The sequence below is a fragment of the Macaca thibetana genome, chromosome 13, assembly GCF_024542745.1.
Source record: "Macaca thibetana thibetana isolate TM-01 chromosome 13, ASM2454274v1, whole genome shotgun sequence".
Lineage (NCBI taxonomy): Eukaryota > Metazoa > Chordata > Mammalia > Primates > Cercopithecidae > Macaca > Macaca thibetana.
The window spans coordinates 14,759,644-14,783,049 of NC_065590.1; the positions used below are offsets into that span (position 1 = coordinate 14,759,644).

Below are 23,406 nucleotides of genomic sequence, written 5' to 3' on the forward strand. Positions count from 1 at the left end.
TTTCCCGCTCCAGTAGTTCCTGCAGCAGCGAAAATCAAATCTTCTTTAATACAAATACTGAAAATGCATCTGTAGTGAGTTCACACAGATTTCCTCAGCAGAAAATCCAAAATTACATAAATAACTTCTTATTTTCCCTCCTTCCACCCTCACAATCCCTCTTCCTTGAGGAAAATAATTGCTACATCAGTGGTCTGGTTAGTTCTCATTCTACAGTGTTTATGGGGTATAAGGATCACTTTTCCCTCTGTTTATAGCAATACGATCTGATGCCTATAATATCTATTACTTCATCTCTTTCACCTTCCCCTCTTGATGGAAACATGCAGTAGAATTAAAGCAAAATTATTCTGTCCCCTGAACCCCTTATGTGTTGAACTGCTCTCCAATGGTTCTTCTTCCCAATTTCAATGTAGGGCAGTCTATAATCTTACTACTCAGATCATGGCCAAGGACCAGCAGCATCAGGGTCACCTGAGTACTTATTGAAATGAAGACTCTCCAGTGTGCTGAATCAGAACGTGCAGCTTTGATGAACTCCCCACTGATTTATTTGGGGAAGTGAATTTCTCTTCTCTCTTGATTGAATATCACATTAAATGTGTATTGTAAAATTACCTGTCCCAGATATTTGTCCATCCTTTATTTCTGTCGTTATATTTGAAACAGAATCTTTCTTGTCACTTGTAGCCTGAATGGGATTTGAAACAAAATAATCAATACATAGAGTATATTTCATAGACTATACAGTTAATAGTTCAAAATGCAAACGAGATTTTAATCACCTTCCAGGCCGGTTGTTTCTGAGAAGACACTGAAAAGCAAAAGGGATATATAATCAGTCATATGTACATATGATAAAGTTATTCAAACATTCATGCAGTGTTAGCATCAAGCTGCATCTTCCTGCCCATCTTAGTGAAGCCTTTGATGTTTTATATTTTGTATCTTGGGACAGGAACATGACAGAAATACACTGAAGAAAACAAGAATACAGGTTTCACGAAATATACACTAATCATTTCAAACATATTACGATCTGTCATATGACTAAAACTAAAATAAAACAGTGTCAATTTCAATAAGGATATGTCAAGTGATGAGGACAAATGTGGTCTAAAATCAGAGAAGCAACTCAATCACCTGGGAACCAATGTCAAAGGAGGTGGTACATGCACCCGCATGTCTTTCATGCAAGATACCTGAATGATGTAGACCATTGTACTGCAAACATTCATCATGCTCTTACTGTAAAATCTATACTTCATCTCTTTCTCCTTCCACCCTTAGTGAAAACATGCTGTAGAATTAAAACAAAATTATGCTGTCCCCTGAGCCCCTTATGTCTTGACCTGCTCTCCATATTTCTTCTTCCCAATTTCAACATGGGGAAATATATAATCTTACTGCAAAGATCATGTCCAAGACCAGCAGCATCAGTGTCACCCGAGAACTTATTACATATGAGGAATCTCAGGCCTGCTGAATCAGAATGTGCAGCATCGATGAGTCCCCCGCTGATTTATTCGGTGGAAGAGAAGTTATTTTCTATCTGGACTGAACATGACATTAAATGTGTTTTGCAAAATTACCTGTCGCAGATTCTTGTCCATCCTTTATTTCTGTGGCTATATTCGAAATAGATACTTTCTTGTCACTTGCAGCCTGAATGGAATTTGAAACAAAATAATCAATTAAAAAAGTATATTTCATAAACTATACAGTTAATAGTTTAACGTATAAAAGACAGTTTAATTACCTTCAAGGGTGGTTGTTTCTGGGAAGACACTGAAAAGCAAAAGGGATACATAATCACTCACATGTACATATGATAATATTATTCATACACTCATGAAGTGTTAGCATCAAGCTGTATCCTCCTGCCTGTATTAGTGTAGGCTTTGATGTTTTCTACTTTGTGTGTGGAGACTGGAACACGACAGAAGTAGATTGAAAAAAAAGGAATACAAGCTTCACGAAATATACCCTTACAACTGCAAACTTGGTATGATTTGTTCTATGTCTAAAACTAAAATAAAACAATGTTAATATCAATGTGGATATGCCGAGTGATGAGGACAAATGTGATCTAAAATCAGAGCAGCAATTCATACACCTGAGAATCAATGTCAAAGCAGGTGGTACATGATCCCACATGTTTTTCATGCAATACATCAGAAGGATTTACACTATTATACTACAAACATTCATCACGTTCTTTAACTTGCCTGATAACTGAGAAGGTACACAATTACAATGACACTTCAGTTGAACATACACTTCACATCTCTTAAGTGGAAGTGTCCTAAGTTGATCAGCATGGATATATGTTTCCTGAATTCGAGTAAATAATATTCATTATTTCTTAAACCCATGTGATGCAATAATTTGCCTAAGTTTCTTGTATTCTCTAGTTTAGCCTTTCGAACATTTCTTCATCCACTCATGGCAACAAAGTATAATACATAAACCTCAATTAAAAGCATCCTCAATTATATTAATTTTGACATACTTCTACTAAATAAAACTGCTACAAGCACTGGATATTAATAAGTTTTTCCATTCCGAAATCACACCAATATTCATTGAAAATGACCAAGTAGTCAGTTTATCAATTCCACATTACTTTTGTTTCTAAAACAGTCTTGTTAGGAGTATCATGCTATTCTCTAAAGAATATTCATTAAATAGCGATTTTATCCAAGACTTTGCTCTTTGATCAAAGAAGCAAATGTATTCACGTTCAACTTTATCCAATTTTTACAACTAAAATCAAGAAAACATGTAAGTCTCATGCCTAATAGTAACAAAGAGCAGTAATTAGTCAATGTGGTTTGCACCAATTCTAGCATTCTTTCCTGCATCCTGTAGTTCCTGGTGTTTCCAAAATCTAATTTTCTTTATGCAAATATGCCAAATGCCTCTGAAGTGAGTTCATTCAGGTTTCCTCAGCAGAAAACCCAAAATTACATAAATAACTTTATTTATGTGGCTTTTCCCTCCTTCCTGCCTCACAATCCCTCTTCCTTGAGAAAACTAATTGCTATATCAGTGGACTCATTAGTTCTTGTTCTACACTGTGTACGAGTTATTACGATTACTTTACTGTCTGTTTTCAGCAGTAGGATGTGAATGTAAAATCTATACTTCATCTCTTTCTCCTTCTACCTTTGGTAAAAACATGCTGTAGAATTAAGGCAAAATTATTCTGTCCCCTAAGCCCCTTATGTCTTGACCTGCTCTTCAAGGTATCTTCTTCCCAATTTCAATGTGGGTAAGTCTATAATCTTATTGTGAAGATCATGTCTAAGACCAGTAGCATCAGCATCACCCAAGAACTTATTACAACTGAGGAATCTCAGGCCTGCTGATTCAGAATGTACATCTTCAACGAGTCCCCCGCTATGTGTTCAGGGAAGAGAAGTTCTTCTACATTTGGACTGAACATGACATTAAATGTGTTCTGTAAAATTACCTGTACCAGATTTTTGTCCATCCATTATTTCTGTGGCTATATTCGAAACAGAATCTTTCTTGTCACTTGTAGCCTGAATGGAATTTGAATCAAAATAATCAATAAATAATGTATATTTCATAGACTCTGTAGTCACTAGTTCAAAATATAAATGAAAATTTAATTACCTTCAAGGCTGGTGGTTTCTGAGAAGACACTGAAAAGCAAAAGGGACACATAATCACTCACACGTAAATATAATAAAGTTATCCACACACGCATACAGTGTTAGCACCAAACTGTATCCTCCTGCCTGTATTAGTGTAGGCTTTGATGTTTTCTACTTTGTGTCTGGGGACTGGAACATGACAGAAATACACTGACAAAAGTGAACACAGGCTTCATGAAATATACCCTTACAATTGCAAACACGGTATGATTTGTCATATGTCTAAAACTAAAATAAAACCATCTCAATATCAATGTGGATATGCCGAGTGATGAGGACAAATATGACCTAAATCAGTGAAGCAACTCATACACCTGAGAATCAATGTCAAAGCAGGTGGTACACGATCCCGCATGTCTTTCATGCAGGAAATCAGAAGGATTTATATAACTATACTACAAACATTCATCACGCTCTTTAACTCATCCAATAACTAGGAAGGTACACAATTACAATGACACTTCACATCTCTTCAGTGGAAGTGTCCTAAATTGATCAGCTTGGATATATGTTTGTTGAAACCTAGTAGATAATTTCATTATTTCTCACTCCCGTGTGGTGAAATAATTTGGCTAACTTTCTTGTATCTGCTAGTTTAGCCTTCTGAAATTCTCTTCAAACATTCACAGTAACAAAAAATAATATATTAGCCTCAATAAAAAGATCATGAATTACCAATTTTGACATACTTCTACAAAGTTACACTGTTACCAGCATTAGATATTAATAAAATTAACATTCAGAAATCACTCCAATATTCATTGTAAATGACCATTTTAGGAGTTAATTCGAATTCAACATAATTTTTGTTACTAGACCGGGCGCGGTGGCTCACGCCTGTAATCCCAGCACTTTGGGAGGCCGAGACGGGCGGATCACGAGGTCAGGAGATCGAGACCATCCTGGCTAACACGGTGAAACCCCGTCTCTACTAAAAAATACAAAAAACTAGCCGGGCGCGGTGGCGGGCGCCTGTAGTCCCAACTACTCGGGAGGCTGAGGCAGGAGAATGGCGTGAACCCGGGAGGCGGAGCTTGCAGTGAGCTGAGATCCAGCCACTGCACTCCAGCCTGGGCGACAGAGCGAGACTCCGTCTCAAAAAAAAAAAAAAAAAAAAAAAAAAAATTTGTTACTAAAATAGTCTTGTGGGGAATATCACACTATTCTCTAAAGGAGTTTCACTGAGTAGCTATTTTATCCAAGAGTTAGCTCCTTGAATAACGAAAGCAATGTATTCATATTCAAGTTTATCTCACTTTTATAAGTAAAATCAACAAAACATGTATCTCTGATGCTTGATAGTAACAAAGAGGAATAACGAGTCACTGTGGTTTATCCCAATTCTAGCACTGTTTCCTGCTTCCAGTAGTTCCTGGAGCTGCCAAAATCAAATATTCTTTTATGCAAATATTCCAAATGTATCTGAAGTGAGTTCACTCAGGTTTCCTGGGCGGAAACCTCAAACTTTCATAAATAATCTCATCTTTTCCCTACTTCCTGCCTCACAATTCCTCTTGCTTGAGCAAAATAATTGCTACATCATTGGTCTTGTTAGTTCTCATTCTACAGTGTTTTTGGGGTATTAGGATCACTTTGCCTCTGTTCATAGCAATACGATCTGATGTCTATAATATCTATTACTTCATCTCTTTCTCCTTCCCCTCTTGATGGAAACATGCTGTAGAATTAAAGGAAAATGATGCTGTTTCCTGAGCCTGTTATGTGTTAAACCGCTTTCCAACGGTTCTTCTTCCCAATTTCAAAGTAGGGAAGTCTATAATCTTAGTACTCAGATCATGGCCAAAGACCAGCAGCATTAAGCTCACCCGAGAACTTAGGAAGAATCTCAGGCGTGCTGAAACAGAACGTGAACCTTCGACGAACCCCACGCTCACTTATTTGAGGAAGAGAAGTTCTCTTCTATCTTGATTGAACCTGACATTATATGCGAATTGTAAAATTACCTGTCCCAGATATTTGTGCATCCTTTATTTCTATGGCTATATTCGAAACAGAATCTTCCTTGTCACTTGTAGCCTGAATGGAATTTGAAACAAAATAATCAATGCATAAAGCATAGTTCATAGACTATACAGTTATTAGTTCAAAATATAAATGAGAGTTTAATTACCTTCAAGGTTGGTTGTTTCTGAGAAGACACTAAAAAGCAAAAGGGACACACAATCACTCATATGTACATAAGATAATGTTATTCATACATTCATGAGGTGTTAGCATCAAGCTGTATCCTCCTGCCTGTATTAGTGTAGGATTTGATGTTTTCTACTTTAGAAATACACTGAAGAAAAGGAATACAGGCTTCACGAAATATACCCTTACTATTTCAAACATGGTATGATTAGTCATACGTCTAAAACTAAAATAAAACCGGGTCTATATCATTATGGATATGCTGCGTGATTAATATAATGTAAAATCAGAGCAGCAATTCATACACCTGAGAATCAATGTTAAATAAGGTGGTACATGCTGCATGTCTTTCAGGCAAGAAAGCAGAAGGATTTATACCATTATACTACAAACATTCATCATGCTCTTTAACTTGCCTGATAACTGAGAACTTACACAATTACAATGACACTTTAGTTGAATGAACATCTCACGCCTTTTAAGTTAGAAGTGTCCTAAATTGAACAGCTTGGATATATGTTTCCGGAATCGGAGTAAATAATATTCCTTATTTCTCACACCCGTGTGATGTCCTAATTGGCCTAAGTTTCTTGTATTCTCTAGTTTAGCCTTCCAAACATTTCTTCATCCACTCATGGCAACAAAGTATAATATATAAACCTCAATAAAGAGCATAATCAATTATTAATTTTGACATACTTCTACTAAATAAAACTTCTACAAGCATTGGATATTAGTAAGCTTTTCCATTCGGAAATCACGCCAACATTCATTGAAAATGACCATTTTGGCCGGGCGCGGTGGCTCAAGCCTGTAATCCCAGCACTTTGGGAGGCCGAGATGGGCGGATCACGAGGTCAGGAGATCGAGACCATCCTGGCTAACACGGTGAAACCCCGTCTCTACTAAAAAATACAAAAAACTAGCCGGGCGCGGTGGCGGGGGCCCGTAGTCCCAGCTACTCCGGAGGCTGAGGCAGGAGAATGGCGTGAACCCGGGAGGCGGAGCTTGCAGTGAGCTGAGATCCGGCCACTGCACTCCAGCCTGGGCGGCAGAGCAAGACTCCGTCTCAAAAAAAAAAAAAAAAAAAAAAAAAAAAAAAATGACCATTTTTAGGGTCAGTTGATGAATTCAACAGTATTTTTATTTCTAAAATAGTCTTGCTAGGAGTATCATGCTATTCCCTAAAGAATATTCATTAAATTGCGATTTTATCCAAGAGTTACCTCTTTGATCAAAGAAGCCAATGTATTCATATTCAAGCGTATCTCATTTTTAAAACTAAAATCAACGAAACATGTAAGTCTGATGCCTAATAGTAACAAAGAGGAGTAATTAGTCATTGTGGTTTATCCTAATTCTAGCATTCCTTGCTGCATCCTGTAGTTTCAGAAGCTGCCAAAATAAAATCTTCTTTCTGCAAATATGCTACATGCATCTGAAGTGAGTTCACTCAGGTTTCCTCAGCAGAAATCACAAAATTACATAAATAACTTCTTCTTTTCCCTCCTTCCTGCCTCACAATCCCTCTATCTTGGGAAAATTAATTGCTATATCAGTGGACTCGTTACTTCTCGTTCTAGTGTCCGCGAGTCATTACGATCAAGTTTCCATCTGTCTTTAGCAGTACGGTGTGATGTTTGTAAAATCTATACTTCATCTCTTTCTCCTCCCACCCTTGGTGAAAACATGCCTTAGAATTAAAGCAAAATTATGCTGTCCCCTGTGCCCCATACGTCATGATCTGCTCTCCAATGTTTCTTCTTCCCAATTTCAGTGTGTGGAAGTCTTTAATCTTACTGGGAAGATCATGTCCAAGACCAGCAGCATCGGCGTCACCCGAGAACTTATTACATATGAGGAATCTCGGGCCTGCTGAATCAGAATGTGCAGCATTGAAGAGCCCCACGCTGATTTATTCAAGGAAGAGAAGTTATTTTCTATCTGGACTGAACATGACAGTAAATGTGTTTTGCAGAATTACCTGTCCCAGATTCTTGTCCATCCTTTATTTCTGTGGCTGTATTCGAAACAGAAACTTTCTTGTCACTTGTAACCTGAATGGAATTTGAATCAAAATAATCACCAAAAAAGTAGGTTTCATAGACTCTGCAGTTACTAGTTCAAAATATAAATGAAAATTTAATTACTTTCAACGCTGGTGGTTTCTGAGAAGGCACTGAAAAGCAAAAGGGATACATAATCACTCACACGTAAATATGATAAAGTTATCCATACATGAGTACAGTGTTAGCATCAACCTGTATCCTCCTGCCTGTATTAGTGTAGGCTTTGATGTTTTCTACTTTGTGTCTGGGGACTGGAACATGACAGAGATACACTGACAAAAGGGAACACAGGCTTCATGAAATATACCCTTACAATTGCAAACACGGTATGATTTGTCATATATCTAAAACTAAAATAAAACCGTGTCATTATCAATGTGGATATGCCCAGTGATGAGGACAAATGTGACCTAAATCAGTGAAGCAACTCATACACCTGAGAATCAATGTCAAAGCAGTTGGTACACGATCCCGCATGTCTTTCATGCAGGAAATCAGAAGGATTTATATAATTATACTACAAACATTCATCACGCTCTTTAACTCATCCGATAACTGGGAAGGCACACAATTACAATGATACTTCACGTCTCTTCAGTGGAAGTGTCCTAAATTGATCAGCTTGGATATATGTTTGTTGAAACCTAGTAGATAATATTCATTATTTCTCACTCCCGTGCGGTGTAATAATTTGAATAAGTGTCTTGTATCTGCTAGTTTAGCCTTCTGAAAGTTTCTTCAAACATTCACGGTAACAAAAAATAATATATTAGCCTCAATAAAAACATCATGAATTACCAATTTTGACATACGTCTACAAAGCCACATTGTTACCAGCATTAAATACTAATAGAATTTACACTGAGAAATCACTCCAATATTCATTGAAAATGACCATTTTGGAGTTAATTCGAATTCAACATAATTTTTGTTACTAAAATAGTCTTGGTGGGAATATCACACTATTCTCTAAAGATGTCTCACTGAATATCTATTTTATCCAAGAGTTAGCTCCTTGAACAACAAAGCCAATGTATTTACATTCCAGTTTATCTCATTATTATAAGTAAAATCAACAAAACATGTATCCCTGATGCCTAATAGTAACAAAGAAGAGTAAGGAGTCACTGTGGTTTATCCCAATTCTAGCACTGTTTCCTGCTTCCAGTAGTTCCTGGAGCTGCCAAAATCAAATATTCTTTTATGCAAATATTCCAAAAATACCTGAAGGGAGTTCACTCAGGTTTCCTCGGCGGAAACCCCAAAATTTCATAAATAACCTCTTCTTTCCCTACTTCCTGCCTCACAATTCCTCTTGCTTGAGCAAAATAATTGCTACATCATTGGTCTTGTTAGTTCTCATTCTACAGTGTTTTTGGGGTATTAGGATTACTTTTGCCTATGTTCATAGCAATACGATCTGATGTCTATAATATCTATTACTTCATCTCTTTCTCCTTCCCCTCTTGATGGAAACATGCTGTAGAATTAAAGGAAAATGATGCTGTCTCCTGAGCCTCTTATGTGTTAAACTGCTCTCCAATGGTTCTTCTTCCCTGTTTCAAAGTAGGGAAGTCTGTAATCTTAGTACTCAGATCACGTCAAAGACCAGCAGCATGAGGCCCACCCGAGAACTTATTACAAAGGAAGAATCTCAGGCGTGCTGAAACAGAACATGAACCTTCGACGAACCGCACGCTCACTTATTTGGGGAAGAGAAGTTCTCCTCTGTCTTGATTGAACCTCATATTAGATGCGTATTGCAAAATTACCTGTTCCAGATATTTGTGCATCCTTTATTTCTGTGGTTATATTCGAAACAGAATCTTCCTTGTCACTTGTAGCCTGAATGGAATTTGAAACAAAATAATCAATACATAAAGTACAGTTCATAGACTATACAGTTACTAGTTCAAAATATAAATGAGAGTTTAATTACCTTCAAGGCTGGTTGTTTCTGAGAAGACACTAAAAAGCAAAAGGGACACATAATCACTCATATGTACATAAGATAATGTTATTCATACATTCATGAGGTGTTAGCATTAAGCTGTATCCTCCAGCCTGTATTAGTGTAGGATTTGATGTGTTCTACTTTAGAAATACACTGAAGAAAAGGAATACAGGCTTCATGAAATATACCCTTACTATTTCAAACATGGTATGATTAGTCGTATGTCTAAAACTAAAATAAAACCGTGTCTATATCAATATGGATATGTCGATTGATGAGGAGACACATGATATAAAATCCTCAGCAATTCACACACCTGAGAAACAATGTCAAAGCAGGTGGTACATGATCGTGCATGTCTTTCAGACAAGAAAGCAGGAGGATTATTACACCATTATACTACAAACATTCATCATGCTCTTTCACTAGCCTGATAACTGAGAACTTACACAATTACAATGACACTTTAGTTGAATGAACATCTCACGTCTTTTAAATGGAAGTGACCTAAATTGATCAGCTTGGATATATGTTTCCAGAATTGGAGTAATAATATTCATTATTTCTCACACCCGTGTGGTGTCATAATTTGCCTAAGTTTCTTGTATTCTCTAGTTTAGCCTTCTGAACATTTCTTCATCCACTCATGGCAACAAAGTATAATATATAAACCTCAATAAACAGCATAATCAATTATTAATTTTGACATACTTCTACTAAATAAAACTCCTACAAGCATTGGATAACAGTAAGCTTTTCCATTCAGAAATCACGCCAACATTCATTGAAAATGACCATTTAAAGGTTAGTTGATGAATCCAACATTATTTTTGTTTCTAAAATAGTCTTGTTGGGAGTATCATGCTATTCTCTAAAAAATATTCATTAAATCGCGATTTTTTCCAAGAGTTACCTCTTTGATCAAAGAAGCCAATGTATTCATATTGAAGCATATCTCGTTTTTGTAACTAAAGTCAACAAAACATGCAAGTCTGATGCCTAATAGTAACAAAGAGGAGTAATTAGTCATTGTGGTGTATCCCAATTCTAGCATTCTTTCCTGCATCCTGTAGTTCCAGGAGCTGCCTAAATCAAATCTTCTTTCTGCAAATATGCTACATGCATCTAAAGTGACTTCACTCAGGTTTCCTCAGCAGAAATCACAAAATTACATAAATAACTTCTTTTTTTCCCTCCTTCCTGCCACACAATCCCACTTCCTTCGGAAAACTAATTGCTACATCAGTGGTCTCGTTACTTGTCATTCTAGTGTCCGCAAGTTTTTACGATCAAGTTTCCCTCTGTCTTTAGCAGTACGGTGTGATGTCTCTAAAATCTATACTTCATCTCTTTCTCCTTCCACCCTTGGTGAAAACATGCTGTAGAATTAAAGCAAAATTATGCTGTTCCCTGAGCCCCTTACGTCTTGATCTGCTCTCCAATGTTTCTTCTTCCCAGTTTCAGTGTGTGGAAGTCTATAATCTTACTGCAAAGATCATATCCAAGACCAGCAGCATTGGCGTCACCAGAGAACTTATAACACTTGAAGAATTTCAGGCCTGCTGAATCAGAATGTGCAGCTTTGACGAGCCCCAGGATGATTTATTCAGGGAAAAGAAGTTCTTTACTATCTGGACTGAACATGACATTAAATGTGTTTTGCAAAATTACCTGTCCCAGATTGTTGTCCATCCTGTATTTCTGTGGCTATATTCAAAACAGAATCTTCCTTGTCACTTGTAGCCTGAATGGAATTTGAAACAAAATAATCAATACATAAAGTATAGTTCATAGACTAAACAGTTACTGGTTCAAAATATATGTGAGAGTTTAATTACCTTCAAGGTTGGTCGTTTCTGCGAAGACACTGAAAAGCAAAAGGGACACATAATGACTCATGTGTACATAAGATAATGTTATTCATACATTCATGAGGTGTTAGCATCAAGCTGTATCCTCCTGCCTGTATTAGTGTAGGATTTGATGTTTTCTACTTTAGAAATACACTGAAGAAAAGGAATACAGGCTTCACGAAATATACCCTTAAAATTTCAGACATGGTATAACTCGTCATATGTCTAAAACTAAAATAAAACCATGTCTATATCCGTATGGATATGCCGAGTGATGAGAAGAAATGTGATGTCAAATCAGTGCAGCAATTCATACACCTGTAAATCAATGTCAAAGCAGGTGGTACATGATCTTGCATGTCTTTCAGGCAACAAAGCAGAAGGATTTATACCATTATACTACAAACATTCATCATGCTCTTTAACTTGCCTGATAACTGAGAACTTACACAATTACAATGACACTTTAGTTGAATGGACATTTCACGTCTTTTAAGTGGAAGTGTCCTAAATTGATCAGCTTGGATATATGTTTCCGGAATCTGAGTAAATAATATTCACTATTTCTCACACCTGTGTGGTGTCACAATCGCCTAAATTTCTTGTATTCTCTAGTTTAGCCTTCCGAACATTTCTTTATCCACTCATGGCAACAAAGTATAATATATAAACCTCAATAAAGAGCATAATCAATTATTAATTTTAACATACTTCTACTAAATAAAACTTCTAGAAGCATTGGCTATTAGTTAGCTTTTCCATTTGGAAATCATGCCAACATTCATTGAAAATGACCATTTTAAGGGTCAGTTCATGAATTCAACAGTATTTTTGTTTCTAAAATAGTCTTGTTAGGAGTATCATGCTATTCTCTAAAGAATATTCATTAAATCGCGATTTTTTTCCAAGAGTTGCCTCTTTGATCAAAGAAGCCAATGTATTCATATTCAAGCGTATCTCATTTTTAAAACTAAAATCAAAGAAACATGTAAGTCTGATGACTAATAGCAACAATAGTCATTGTGGTTTATCCCAATTCTAGCATTCTTTGCTGCATCCTGTAGTTCCAGGAGCTGCCAAAATCAAATCTTCTTTCTGCATATATGCTACATGCACCTGAAGTGAGTTAACTCAGGTTTCCGCAGGAGAAAACCCAAAATTACATAAATAACTTCTTTTCCCTCCTTCCTACCTCACAATCCCTCTTCCTTGGGAAAACTAATTGCTACATCAGTGGTCTCGTTACTTCTCGTTCTAGTGTCCGCAAGTTATTACGATCCAGTTTCCGTCTGTCTTTAGCAGTACGGTGTGATGTCTACAAAATCTATACTTCATCTCTTTCTCCTTCCACCCTTGGTGAAAACAAGCTGTAGAATTAAAGCAAAATTATGCTGTCCCTTGAGCCCCTTACGTCTTGATCTGCTCTCCAATGTTTCTTCTTCCCAATTTCAATGTGTGGAAGTCTATAATCTTACCGGGAAGGTCATGTCCAAGACCAGCAGCATCGGCATCACCAGAGAACTTATTAAATATGAAGAATCTCAGGTCTGCTGAATCAGAATGTGCAGCTTCGACGAGCCCCACGATGATTTACTCAGGGAAGAGAAGTTCTTTTCTATGTGGACTGAACATGACGTTAAATGTGTATTGCAGAATTACCTGTCCCAGATTGTTGTCCATCCTTTATTTCTGTGGCTATATTCGAAACAGAATCTTCCTTGTCACTTGTAGCCTGAATGGAATTTGAAACAAAATAATCAATACATAAAGTATAGATTATAGACTATACAGTTACGAGTTCAAAATATAAATGAGTGTTTAATTACCTTCAAGGTTGGTTGTTTCTGAGAAGACACTAAAAAGCAAAAGGGACACATAATCAATCATATGAACATAAGATAATGTTATTTGTACATTCATGAGGTGTTAGCAACAAGCTGTATCCTCCTGCCTGTATTAGCGTAGGATTACATGTTTTCTACTTCAGAAATACACTGAAGAAGAAGAATACAGGCTTCACCAAATATACCCTTACAATTTTAAACATGGTACGATTAGTCGTAGGTCTAAGACTAAAATAAAACCGGGTCTATATCAATATGGATATGGCGAGTGATGAGGAGAAATGTGATGTAAAATCAGTGCAGCAATTCATACACCTGAGAATCAATGTCAAAGCAGGTGGTACATGATCCTGCATGTCTTTCAGGCAACAAAGCAGAAGGATTTACACCATTATACTACAAACATTTATCATGCTGTTTAACTTGCCTGATAACTGAAAACTTACACAATTACAATGACACTTTAGTTGAATGGACATTTCCCATCTTTTAAGTGGAAGTGTCCTAAGTTCATCAGCTTGGATATATGTTTCCGGAATCTGACTAAATAATATTCACTATTTCTCACACCCGTGTGGTGTCATAATTCGCCTAAGATTCTTGCATTCTCTAGTTTAGCCTTCTGAACATTTCTTCACCCACTCATGGCCACAAAGTATAATATATAAACCTCAATAAAGAGCATAATCAATTATTAATTTTAACATACTTCTGCTAAATAAAACTCCTATAAGAATTGGATATTAGTGAGCTTTTCCATTCGGAAATCACGCCAACATTCATTGAAAATGACCATTTTAAGGGTCAGTTCATGAATTCAACAGTATTTTTGTTTCTAAAATAGTCTTGTTAGGAGTATCATGCTATTCTCTAAAGAATATTCATTAAATCGCGATTTTTTTCCAAGAGTTACCTCTTTGATCAAAGAAGCCAATGTATTCATATTCAAGGGTATCTCATTTTTAAAACTAAAATCAACGAAACAGGTAAGTCTGATGACTAACAGTAAAAAGAGGAGTAATTAGTCATTGTGGTTTATCCCAATTCTAGCATTCTTTCCTGCAACCGGTAGTTCCAGGAGCTGCCAAAATCATATCTTCTTTCCGCAAATATGCTACATGCATCTGAAGTGAATTCACTCAGGTTTCCTCAGCAGAAATCACAAAATTACATAAATAACTTCTTTTCCCTCCTTCCTGCCTCACAAACCCACTTCCTTGGGAAAACTAATTGCTATATCAGTGGTCTGGATACTTCTCGTTCTAGTGTCCGCGAGTTATTACGATCAAGTTTCCGTCTGTCTTCAGCAGTACGGTGTGATGTCCATGAAATCTATACTTCATCTCTTTCTCCTTCCACCCTTGGTGAAAACATGCTGTAGAATTAAAGCAAAATTATGCTGTCGCCTGAGCCCCTTACATCTTTATCTGCTCTCCAATGTTTCTTCTTCCCAATTGCAATGTGTGGAAGTCTATAATCTTACTGCAAAGATCATGTTCAAGACCAGCAGCATGGGCGACACCCGAGAACTTATTACATATGAAGAATGTCAGGCCTGCTGAATCAGAATGTGTAGCTTCGACTAGCCCCACGCTGATTTATTCAGGGAAGAGAAGTTATTTTCTATCTGGACTGAACATGACAGTAAATGTGTTTTGCAGAATTACCTGTCCCAGATTCTTGTCCATCCTTTATTTCTGTAGCTATATTCAAAATAGAATCTTTCTCGTCACTTATAACCTGAATGGAATTTGAAACAAAATAATTAATAAATAAAGTAGGTTCATAGACTCTACAGTTAGTAGTTCAAAATATAAATGAAAATTTAATTACCTTCAAGGCTGGTGGTTTCTGAGAAGGCACTGAAAAGCAAAAGGGATACATAGTCACTCGTACGTAAATATGATAAAGTTATCCACACACGCATACAATGTTAGCACCAAGCTGTATCCACCTGCCTGTATTAGTGTAGGCTTTGATGTTTTCTACTTTGTGTCTGGGGACTGGAACATGACAGAGATACACTGACAAAAGGGAACACAGGCTTCATGAAATATACCCTTACAATTGCAAACACGGTATGATTTGTCATATATCTAAAACTAAAATAAAACCGTGTCATTATCAATGTGGATATGCCCAGTGATGAGACAAATGTGACCTAAATCAGTGAAGCAACTCATACACCTGAGAATCAATGTCAAAGCAGGTGGTACACGATCCCGCATGTCTTTCATGCAGGAAATCAGAAGGATTTACATAATTGTACTACAAACATTCATCACGCTCTTTAACTCGTCCGATTACTGGGAAGGCACACAATTACAATGACACTTCACGTCTCTTCAGTGGAAGTGTCCTAAATTGATCAGCTTGGATATATGTTTGTTGAAACCTAGTAGATAATATTCATTTTTTCTCACTCCCGTGTGGTGTAGTAATTTGACTAAGTTTCTTGTATCTGCTAGTTTAGCGTTCTGAAAGTTTCTTTAAACATTCACAGTAACAAAAAATAATATATTAGCCTCAATAAAAACATCATGAATTACCAATTTTGACATACGTCTACAAAGTTACACCATTACCAGCATTAGATATTAATAAAATTTACATTCAGAAAACACTCCAATATTCATTGAAAATGACCATTTGAGGAGTTAACTTGAATTCAATGTAATTTTTGTTACTAAAATAGTCTTGTTGGGAATATCACACTATTCTCTAAAGAAGTTTCACTAACTACCTATTTTATCCAAGAGTTAGCTCCTTGAACAACCAAGTCAATGTATTCATATTGAAGTTTATCTCATTATTATAAGTAAAATCAACAAAACATGTATCTCTGATGCCTAATAGTAACAAAGAAGAGTAAGGAGTCACTGTGGTTTATCCCAATTCTAGCACTGTTTCCTGCTTCCAGTAGTTCCTGGAGCTGCCAAAATCAAATATTCTTTTATGCAAATATTCCAAATGTATCTGATGTGAGTTCACTCACGTTTCCTCAGCGGAAACCCCAAAATTTCATAAATAACCTCTTCTTTTCCCTACTTCCTGCCTCACAATTCCTCTTGCTTGAGCAAAATAATTGCTACATCATTGATCTTGTTAGTTCTCATTCTACAGTGTTTTTGGGGTATTAGGATTACTTTTGCCTATGTTCATAGCAATACAATCTGATGTCTGTAATATCTATTACTTCATCTCTTTCTCCTTCCCCTCTTGATGGAAACACGCTGTAGAATTAAAGGAAAATGATGCTGTCTCCTGAGACTCTTATGTGTTAAACTGCTCTCCAATGGTTCTTCTTTCCAATTTCAAAGTAGGGAAGTCTATAATCTTAGTACTCAGATCATGGCCAAAGACCAGCAGCATGAGGCTCACCTGAGAACTTATTACAAAGGAAGAATCTTAGGCGTGCTGAAACAGAACATGAACCTTCGACGAACCCCACGCTGATTTATTTGGGGAAGGGAAGTTCTCTTCTATCTTGATTGAACATGACATTATATGCGTATTGCAAAATTACCTGTTCCAGATATTTGTGCATCCTTTATTTCTGTGGCTATATTTGAAACAGAATCTTCCTTGTCACTTGTAGCCTGAATGGAATTTGAAACAAAATAATCAATACATAAAGTATAGTTCATAGACTAAACAGTTACTAGTTCAAAATATAAATGAGAGTTTAATTACCTTCAAGTCTGGTTGTTTCTGAAAAGACACTAAAAAGCAAAAGGGACACACAATCACTCATACGTACATAAGATAATGTTATTCATAGATTCATGAGGTGTTAGCATCAAGCTGTATCCTCCTGCCTAAAATAAAACCGTGTCTGTATCAATAAGGATATGTCGAGTGAATAGGAGAAATGTGATGTAAAATCAGAGCAGCAATTCATATACCTGAGAATCAATGTCAAAGCAGGTGGTACATGATCCTGCATCTTTCAGGCAAGAAATCAGAACGATTTACACCATTATACTACAAACATTCATCATGCTCTTTAATTTGCCTGATAACTGAGAACTTACACAATTACAATGACACTTTAGTTGAATGAACATTTCACGTCTTTTAAGTGGTAGTGTCCTAAATTGATCAGCTTGGATATATGTTTCCAGAATCGGAGTAAATAATATTCATTATTTCTCACACCCATGTGGTATAATAATTCCCCTAAGTTTCTTGTATTCTCTAGTTTAGCCTTCCAAACATTTCTTTATCCACTCATGGCAACAAAGTATAATATATAATCCACAATAAAGAGCATAATCAATTATTAATTTTGACATACTTCTGCTAAATAAAACTCCTACAAGAATTGGATATTAGTGAGCTTTTCCATTTGGAAATCATGCCAACATTCATTGAAAATGACCATTTTAAGGGTCAGTTCATGAATTCAACAGTATTTTTGTTTCTAAAATAGTCTTGCTAGGAGTATCATGCTATTTTATAAAGAATATTCATTAAATCGCGATTTTTTCCAAGAGTTACCTCTTTGATCAAAGAAGCCAATGTAGACATATTCAGGCATATCTCATTTTTATAACTAAAAGCAATGAAACATGCAAGTCTGATGCCTAATAGTTACAAAGAGGAGTAATTAGTCATTGCGGTGTATCCCAATTCTAGCATTCTTCCTGCATCCTGTATTTCCAGGAGCTGCCAAAATCAAATCTTCTTTCTGCAAATATGTTACATGCATCTGAAGTGAGTTCACTCAGGTTTCCTCAGCAGATATCACAAAATTACATAAGTAACTTCTTCTTTTCCTCCTTCCTGCCTCACTATCCCTCTTCCTTGGGAAAACTAATTGCTATTATCAGTGGTCTCGTTACTTGTCACTCTAGTGTCTGCAAGTTATTACGATCAAGTTTCCGTCTGTCTTTAGGAGTACGGTGTGATGTCTATAAAATCTATACTTCATCTCTTTCTTCTTCCACCCTTGGTGAAAACATGCTGCAGAATTAAAGCATAATTATGCTGTCCCCTGAACCCCTTACGTCTTGATCTGCTCTCCAATGTTTCTTCTTCCCAATTTCAATGTGTGGAAGTCTATAATCTTACTGCGAAGATCATGTCCAAGACCAGCAGCATCGGCGTCACCCGAGAACTTATTACATATGAAGAATTTCAGGCCTGCTGAATCAGAATGTGCAGCATCAACGAGTCCCACGCTGATTTATTCAAGGAAGAGAAGTTATTTTCTATCTGGACTGAACATGACAGTAAATGTGTTTTGCAAAATTACCTGTAGCAGATTCTTGTCCATCCTTTATTTCTGAGGCTGTATTTGAAACAGAATCTTTCTCGTCACTTGTAACCTGAATGGAATTTGAAATAAAATAATCAACAAATAAAGTAGGTTTCATAGACTCTGCAGTTACTAGTTCCAAATTTAAATGGAAATTTATTTACCTTCAAGACTGGTTGTTTCTGAGAAGACACTGAAAAGCAAAAGGGATACATAATCACTCATACGTAAATATGATAACGTTATCCATACATGCATACAGTGTTAGCACCAAACTGTATCCTCCTGCCTGTATTAGTGTAGGCTTTGATGTTTTCTACTTTGTGTCTGGGGACTGGAACATGACAGAAATACACTGAAAAAAGGAAATACAGGCTTCATGAAATATACCCTTACAATTGCAAACACGGTATGATCTGTCATATGTCTAAAACTAAAATTAAACCCTATCAATATCAATGTGGATATGCCAAGTTATGAGGAGAAATGTGACTTAAGTCAGTGGAACAACTCATACACCTATGAATCAATGTCAAAGGAGGTGGTACATGATTCCCAATGTCTTTCATGCAGGAAATCAGAAGGTTTTACGTAATTATACTACAAACATTCATCATGCTCTTTAACTTGTCCGGCAACTTGGAACGTACACAATTACAATGACACTTCAGTTGAATGTACACTTCACGTCCCTTCAGCTTGGATATATTTTTGCAGAAACCTAGTAGATAACATTCATTATTTCTGACACCAATGTGATGTAATAATTTGCCTAACTTTCTTGTATCCACTAGTTGAGCCTTTCGAAAGTTTCTTCATCTAGTCATGGTCACAAAGGTTCATATATATTAGCCTCAACAAAAATATCATCAACTGTCATTTTTGACATATATCTCTAAAGTAAAAATGCTACAAGCATTAGATATTAATAAGGTTTCTATGCAGAAATCATTCCAATATTCATTGAAAATGACAATCTTAGGAGTTAATTTGATTTCATCATAATTTTTGTTTCTAAAATAGTCTTGTTAGGAGTATCATGCTATTCTCTAAAGAAGTTTAAATAGTTATTTTATACAAGAGTAAACAAAGCCTTGAACAACAAAGCCAAAGCATTCGTAATCATGTTTATCTCATTTTTATAACTAAAATCAACAAAACATGTATCTCTGATGCCTAATCGTCACAAAGAAGAGTAATGAGTCATTCTGGTTTATCCCAATTCTAGCATTCTTTCCTGCATCCTGTAGTTCCTGGTGCTGCCAAAATTAAATCTTCCTTATGCAAATATTCCAAATGCATCTGAAGTCAGTTCACTCCGGTTTCCTCAGCAGAAACCCCAAAATTATATAAATATCTTCTTCTTTTCCCTCCTTCTTCTCTCACAATCCCTTTTCCTTGAGGAAAATCACGGATACATCAGTTGTCTCATTAGTTCTTGTTCTACAGTGTCTAGGGGTTATTACGATCACTTTTCCGTCCGTTTTTAGCAGTAAGATATGACGACTGTAAAATCTAAACTTCATCCTTTTCTCCTTCCACCTTGGGGAAAACATGCTCTAGAACTGAAGCAAAATTATGCTGTCCCCTGAGCCCTTATGTCCTGGGCTGCTGTCCAATGTTTCTTCTTCCCAATTTCAGTGTAAGGAAGTCTATAATCTTACTGCGAAGATCATGTCCAAGACCAGCACCAACAGCATCATCCGAGAACTTATTACAAATGAATCTCAGGCCTGCTGAATCAGAATGTGCAGCTTTGACGAGCACCCCGCTGATTTATTTGGGGAAAAGAAGTTCTTTTCTATCTTGATTGAACATGACATTAAATATGTTGTGCAATATTACCTGTCCCAGATTGTTGTTCACCCTTTATTTCTGTGACTATATTCGAAACAGAATCTTTCTTGTCACTTGTAGCCTGAATGGAATTTGAAACAAAATAATCCATAAATAAAGTAAGCTTCATAGAATATACACCTACTACTACAAAATATAAATGAAAATTTAATTACCTTCAAGGGTGGTTGTTTCTGAGAAGACACTGAAAAGAAAAATGGATACATAATCACTCATATCTGAATATGATAAAGTTATCAATACATTCATGCACTGTTAGCAACAAACTGTATCCTCCTGCCAGTATTAGTGTAGGCTTTCGTATTTTCTACTTTGTGTACGGGGACTGGAACGTGACAGAAATACACTGAAAAAAGGGAATACAGGCTTCATGAAACGTACACTTAGAATTTCAAACATGGTATGATTTGTCATATGTCAAAAACTAAAATAAAACCGTGTCAGTATCAATGTGGATATGCCAAATGATGAGGACAAACGTGACCTAAAATCAGTGGAGCAACTCATACACCTGAGAATCAATGTCAAAGCAGGTGGTACATGATTCCGCACGTCTTTCATACAAGAAATCAGAAAGATTTACACCATTATAGTACAACATTCATCATGATCTTTAACTTGCCCAATAACTGGGAAGGTACGTAACTACAACGACACTTTGGTTGAACGTACACTTCACGTCTCTTCAGTGGAAGTGTCCTAAATTGATCAGCTTGGATATATGTTTGCTGAAACCTAGTAGATAATTTTCATTATTACTCACTCCCGTGTGGTGTAATAATTTGCCTAAGTTTCTTGTATCTGCTAGTTTAGCTAGTTCCAAAAGCTTCTTCATCCACTCATGGCAACAAAGGATAATATATTAGCCTTAATAGAAATATCATCAATTATCATTTTTGACATGCTTCCACAAAGTAAAATGGCTACAAGCATTAGATATTAATAAGGTTTACATTCAGAAATCACTCCAATATTCATTGAAAATGATAATTTTAGCAGTTAATTTGAATTCATCATAATTTTTGTGTCTAAAATATTACTGTTGGGAGTATCACGCTATTCTCTAAAGAAGTTTCATTAAATAGCTATTTTATCCAAGAGTTAGCTCCCTGAACAGCGAAGCCAATGTATGCATATTCAAGTTGATCTCATTTCTACGACTAAAATCAACAAAACATGTATCTCCGATGCCTAATAGTACCAAAGAGGAGTAACAAGTCAATGTGGTTTATCCCAATTCTAGCATTATTTCCTGCTTCCAGTAGCTCCTGCAGCAGCCAAAATCAAATCTTCTTTTATGCAAATATTCCAAATGCATCTGAAGTAAGTTTACTCAGGTTTCCTCAGCAGAAACTCCAAAATTACATCATTAACTTCTTCCTTTCCCTCCTTCCTGCCTCACAACCCCTCATCCTTGAGGAAAATAATTGCTACATCAGTGGTCTGGTTAGTTCTCATTCTACAGTGTTTATGGGGTATTTGGATCACTTTTCCCTCTGTTTATAGCAATACGATCTGATGCCTATAATATCTATTACTTCATCTCTTTCTCCTTCCCCTCTTGATGGAAAACATGCTGTAGAATTAAAGCAAAATGATGCTGTCCCCTGAGCCTGGTATGAGTTCAACTACTCTCCAATGGTTCTTCTTCACAATTTCCAAGTAGAGACATCTATAATCTTAGCACTCAGATCATGGCCGAAGACCAGCAGCATCGGGGTCATCTGATAACTTCTTATAAATGAAGAATCTCAGGCATGCTGAATCAGAACGTGAAGCTTCGACGAACCCCCGGATGATTTATTTGGGGAAGGGAAATTCTCCTCTGTCTTTATAGAACATCACACTGAATGTGTTTTGCAAAATTACCTGTCCCAGATATTTGTGCATCCTTTATTTCTGTGGCTATATTTGAAACAGAATCTTCCTTGTCACTTGTAGCCTGAATGGAATTTGAAACAAAATAATCAATAAAGTATATCTCATAGACTATCCAGTTACTAGTTCAAAATATAAATGAGAGTTTAATTACCTTCAAGGCTGGTTGTTTCTGACAAGACACTGAAAAGCAAAACGGACACAAAATCACTCACAAGTACACATGATAATGTTATTCATATATTCATGAAGTGTTAGCATCAAGCTGCATCCTCCTGCCTGTATTAGTCTAGGACTTATGTTTCCTACTTTGTGTCTGGGGGCTGGAACACGATAGAAATACACTGAAGAAAAGGAATGCAGGCTTCACAAATATACCCTTCCAATTTCAAATATGGTTTGATTTCTCATATGTCTAAAACTAAAAATTCCTGTCAACATAAGTGCGGATATGTCCAGTGATGAGTACAAATGTGATCTAAGATCAGAGCAGCAATTCATACACCTGAGAATCAATGTCAAAGCAGGTGGTACATGACCCCACATGTCTTTCATGCAAGAAATCAGAACGATTTACACCATTATACTACAAACATTCATCATGCTCTTTAACTTGCCCGATAACTGAGAACTTACACAATTACAATGACACTTCAGTTTAATGTACACTTCACGTCCCTTAAGTGGAAGTGTCCTAAATTGATCAGCTGGGACATGTGTTTCCGGAATCCGAGTAAATAATATTCATTACTTCTCACACCCATGTGGTGTAATAATTTGCCAGTTTCTTGTATTTTCCAGTTTAGCCTTCCAAACATTTCTTCATCCACTCATGGCAACAAAGTATAAAATATACA

The 23,406-nt window shown here is 36.4% G+C and overlaps 1 protein-coding gene across 50 annotated transcripts in view; it reads right to left on the reverse strand.

The window, feature by feature from the left end:
* The window catches only part of ANKRD36C (ankyrin repeat domain 36C), a 157,824-nt gene that overhangs the window by 43,184 nt on the left and 91,234 nt on the right, over positions 1-23,406 (reverse strand). For 22 of the 50 annotated variants that reach the window (XM_050755278.1, XM_050755294.1, XM_050755295.1 and 19 more), the window contains 26 exons: positions 22,704-22,732; positions 22,541-22,613; positions 20,827-20,855; positions 20,660-20,732; positions 18,979-19,007; positions 18,812-18,884; positions 17,248-17,276; positions 17,081-17,153; positions 15,388-15,416; positions 15,222-15,294; positions 13,537-13,565; positions 13,370-13,442; positions 11,696-11,724; positions 11,529-11,601; positions 9,843-9,871; positions 9,676-9,748; positions 7,985-8,013; positions 7,819-7,891; positions 5,815-5,843; positions 5,648-5,720; positions 3,643-3,671; positions 3,476-3,548; positions 1,760-1,788; positions 1,593-1,665; positions 786-814; positions 619-691 (listed from right to left, as the gene is read on the reverse strand). In XM_050755278.1, the coding sequence (XP_050611235.1) occupies positions 619-691; positions 786-814; positions 1,593-1,665; positions 1,760-1,788; positions 3,476-3,548; positions 3,643-3,671; positions 5,648-5,720; positions 5,815-5,843; positions 7,819-7,891; positions 7,985-8,013; positions 9,676-9,748; positions 9,843-9,871; positions 11,529-11,601; positions 11,696-11,724; positions 13,370-13,442; positions 13,537-13,565; positions 15,222-15,294; positions 15,388-15,416; positions 17,081-17,153; positions 17,248-17,276; positions 18,812-18,884; positions 18,979-19,007; positions 20,660-20,732; positions 20,827-20,855; positions 22,541-22,613; positions 22,704-22,732 (1,326 nt within the window). The remainder of the gene's footprint in view (positions 1-618; positions 692-785; positions 815-1,592; positions 1,666-1,759; positions 1,789-3,475; positions 3,549-3,642; positions 3,672-5,647; positions 5,721-5,814; positions 5,844-7,818; positions 7,892-7,984; positions 8,014-9,675; positions 9,749-9,842; positions 9,872-11,528; positions 11,602-11,695; positions 11,725-13,369; positions 13,443-13,536; positions 13,566-15,221; positions 15,295-15,387; positions 15,417-17,080; positions 17,154-17,247; positions 17,277-18,811; positions 18,885-18,978; positions 19,008-20,659; positions 20,733-20,826; positions 20,856-22,540; positions 22,614-22,703; positions 22,733-23,406) is intronic. The other 28 variants (XM_050755317.1, XM_050755292.1, XM_050755318.1 and 25 more) reach the window with 25 other exon arrangements.